This window comes from Otolemur garnettii, unplaced genomic scaffold (genome assembly GCF_000181295.1).
Source record: "Otolemur garnettii isolate 467f Iridium unplaced genomic scaffold, OtoGar3 scaffold00020, whole genome shotgun sequence".
Lineage (NCBI taxonomy): Eukaryota > Metazoa > Chordata > Mammalia > Primates > Galagidae > Otolemur > Otolemur garnettii.
Window position 1 is genome coordinate 17,370,878 of NW_003852415.1, and position 4,004 is coordinate 17,374,881.

At 48.0% G+C, this 4,004-nt stretch overlaps 1 protein-coding gene across 1 annotated transcript in view; it reads right to left on the bottom strand.

Moving 5' to 3' along the window:
- Window positions 1-3,511, bottom strand: part of LOC111724191 (protein Daple-like) — an 87,078-nt gene extending 83,567 nt beyond the window's left edge. The window contains 2 exon segments of the mRNA XM_023511585.1: window positions 3,087-3,187; window positions 3,476-3,511. Of these exon segments, the coding sequence (XP_023367353.1) occupies window positions 3,087-3,187; window positions 3,476-3,511 (137 nt within the window).
- Between the last annotated feature and the right edge of the window lie 493 nt (window positions 3,512-4,004).

Sequence of the window (4,004 nt, forward strand, 5' to 3'; positions counted from 1 at the left end):
AAAAAAAAAAAAAAAAAGGAAATCAAGGCTTAGAGAGTTTAAGTAATTTGCCCAACATAACTAGAAAGTGGCAGTGGCAGAGTGAGGATTTTATCTGTTTGTTCTCAAATAATTTTCCAACAAGAGAGGGAAAAATGTGTCCAAAGTTAATCAGACACAACCCTGTTTTCCCCTGGATATGGCAGGTACTGTGTTTACAGAGGAGCTATTCAACTGGCTTCCCCCAAGCTCCATCCAGGCCACTCAATGCCTCACTTTCATTCACGAATTCTCCTAGTCCTGGGCCTCCCTTGAAAGCTGAGCCCAGGGGGCTTTCCTGCTTCCAGGTGCTGATGTCACCAGGAGGACAGGGCCAAGAGATTACTACCACAGCCTTCTAAGGTTGCCAGAGACAATGGCCAGGGCTAGTCATGGGACCCCAGCCAGCCTCCATATGGCTCTGAAGTGTTAGGTAACACATCTCTTATCTGAGCGCCAGCAACCCAGTTGGGTTAGCAATGCCACCCTCCACAGTTTCCTCAAGTCCTACCAACTTGCAGAGAATTTATCAAAATAGGCAAACTGCACTCAGTCTCAGAGCTCCCAGCGTTGGAGATTAGGAGAAACACAGCCTTATCACTTACCTGCTGGTTAGCATGCCGTTTGGCAGAAGTGAAAAAACAGAAGCACAAATGAAGTATAGTCTAGATGTCGGGCTAGGACCTGGGGCCTCAGAGTTCGGTTTTGCCCTAGACTGCGCTGAGAGAGGTCTAAGAATTATGTTTTAATCTGAAGGACTAAGAATAAGAATTTAGGGGAAAAGATAGACTAGGAAAAAACGAAAAACTCCTCTAGGGTGCCTCAAATCCTGTCCAGATTAAGATGGCACCTATATCATCAAATCCAATCACCTACTGGGCAGCAGGCACTGAGCTAAATGTTAACACATCATCTCATCTAGTCCTCACAACCATCTCTTAAGGGAGGCACTTTATGTCCCATTTTACAGATGAGGAAACTGAGGTACTGAGTGACCCACCCAGTACCAAACTGCTGGTATGAGGCTGACCTAAGATTAAAAACTGGGTTGGCTATAAAGGCTGGCTAACTGCTGTTTTTTCATTTATTTTTCAATTGAGGTGATTTTACATAGAGAATAAAATGCATATTCTTAAGTTACAGCTTAAGGAGTTTTGGGAAATGAAACCTACTCCTGTCAATACGTCGCACATTCCAACCACCCTAAAGGTCCCCCTGTGCCTCCTTTGTGGTCAATTCCCCCCCTACTTTCACCACCTGGAACTGAGTTATTCTGATCACCCTAGCGGTAGACGGTGTGTTGGTGGTGGTACTCTGCCCAGCCCGCTCTGTCCTCTTTTTCTCATTCTGGAAAGCCACCCACTTGGCTTCTCCCAGGGTTCCTGTTTCTGTGCCCCACCTGGTCAGAGTGACCCAAATGCATTGTTTGAGGCTGCAAATTCACCAGTTCCCACTTCCAGAATGACTGCCTTGGCATATCCCAAAGGAGAAGACATTTACAATCTCCTAGGCAAGGGGAGAAACCCTTCCCACTGAATAGCCACAGGGCAAATGTGAACAACTGATGAGCTGGCATTTCTCAAAGGAATGGCCCAACAGGCTTTCCTGATTTACAAGCAAGTGGTAAATGCTTCAGGAATTCCAAAGGTCAGGAAAGAAAGAGAAACAATCCCAGGGCTTTTGTTCTCCCTTCAGCATGGGTGTAAAAGCTGAATGAAAAGGCTGGGTTCACTGCTGTTTTTTTTAATTAAACAGTCCTGGGCTTGGGTAAAGACAGGTTGAAGTTTCACTGGTCATTGCACCTATGGAATCCAGTAATTTTCCAGGTCTAACAAAATTGTGGGGGAGACTTGCCAGAGCTCAAATATGCCACAAGACAGTCTCCCGGAAAACTCGATCTCATCAGTGTTCTCCGAGAAGCGCTGCCAAGGCTGACAACAGATTTGTTTTTTAGAACCTAATCAAACACTGAAATTGCTAAGACTAGTATAGTATTTTTTTCCTTAAACATTAAGACTGCAAAGTCTCTCCTACAGCATGATACCAAATAACTGATTAAAACAAAAGGAGCGATAAAGTAAGACTCTGTCTCTAAAAAAATAAAAATAAAAAAGGAGCGATGTTCTTAGGAAATTTTTTAAAAAGCAGACCTTTTAGGTAGAACTATTTATGCCACTTGCTGGATTTGTCAAGGCAAACTGCTCCTCCTCCTTTGTGGGCCACAAAGCTGAGTCTCATTAGCTAATGGATTTATGCTCAAGTATGACAACTTGCTCAATCCTCAGGGAGTCAGTCAGTGTTAGGGGCTGATCCAGAGAATATTAGGATGTTTAATTTTGCTTCAAAGGCCTGTGAATCATACTGATACTCAGTTCCAACATGTTCCCAGTAGTTTGTGAGTTAAAAACAGAATGCAGCGGTAGGAGCCAACACCTACATAGTGGCAAACTGTCAATCAGACAGCAGTCTGCAGAACTCAGCAACAGGAAAGGATGTGGTCAGAGATACTCGCTGGCAAGTGAACTTCCAGCAAGACCCTGTTCAAGCCATAGGCTTCCAAACAACAGTGCCATAGCATATGACTCCCTGAGTGCCTCCTAACACAGTGACTTGAAATCCAGTTCATGTACTGGGACTTAACTGCTCTGGGGCAACTGTAATAGGAAGACGAAATGTAGGAGAGTTCAGAAGTACAGGCATTCTAACCCCATCTTCACAGTCACTCTCAGATGCCCCAGCCCACCTCTGACACTTCCTGTAACCAGACACTCTCCGTTACCGGTCTGTGCCCCCAAAAAGAAAGGGGACTTTTTCATCTCATTGCTCAAACCACAATTAAGTCCTTGAGTTTGAAGTCAACTGCATTATCTACACTATGTAGATGACAATTATTCAATTCCAAATTTCCTTCATCAAACAGACTGCCAACCTACCGTCTTAGAGCTCTGCATACACCTACCAACGTCCAAAAGGGAGACCTTCTCCCTTGCAACCTTACAGTCCATTTCCACACTCTTTAACTTTCTAAAGCATCATTCTTTCCTTCCCCTCTGAAGAAGGTAACTTACATTTGCAACATGATTTGGTTCAAAAAGATGCCATCCGCTAAATCCATGTACATAGTCAGATTGTCCTGGTTGCCACTTCCGAAGGGGCCAAAAGTTTTCACCTGGGGGAGGCAGATGAGGACATTAAGGCAGGAAGTCACCCCACGCACACAAATGGTCTAAAGTTCTCCTGGGCAAAGGAGTCACCCGTGCCCACCCCACCCTTCGGCGGGCACCAAGACCATCCTTCTCCTAGGGCCTCCCTCCTCTCCCCAAGCCAGGCAACAAACACGAGACAGGAGGCAAACTTCCTCGCCACTTCTTTCCAGCGTCCCAGAGCAGAAAAAAATAAAAAGGACTTCTCAATAAATATCTCACGTCTCAAATCCATTGTAAATCAGTGCGCCCACCCCAGTCTATTCACGTTACCACTCGGCACCCCCCATTTCCCACCCGTCACCGCCATCCACTGGCTGGTCACAGGGATTCAAAAACCACACGAGGATAATCTAGGGGAGTAGGGTCCTTTTCGCGAATGGTTAAGCCCTGGGGGCGGGGGTGACCACTCGGACTCCGTTCGCTCCGGGGCCTCCCGCAGCGTCCCGATGGGAACAGGTGTACCCGGCTCGGCTTCCGGCCCGGCCGAAAGCGCGGCGGGGTCCTGCGCCGGCTCCAGAGTTGGAAAGCCTCCGGTCTCCAAGACGCCGCCCCAAACGCCGGCCAGAAGCCACTTGCTGAGTCCCCTGCTTCCCCCGGACCCCGCAGGGTCGGACCCCCGCGCCCCCAGCCGGGCGGGAGAAGAGCTAGTGCACCAACAAAGGGGCGGGAGAGCAAAGCGCACTCACCCAGGTCACCAGCGGGCTCTGCAGGAAGAGCTCCAGAAGCTCCGAGACGGTCACGTCCATGCTGAGGCTGCGACCGCGGCTCCGCACCCCGCGT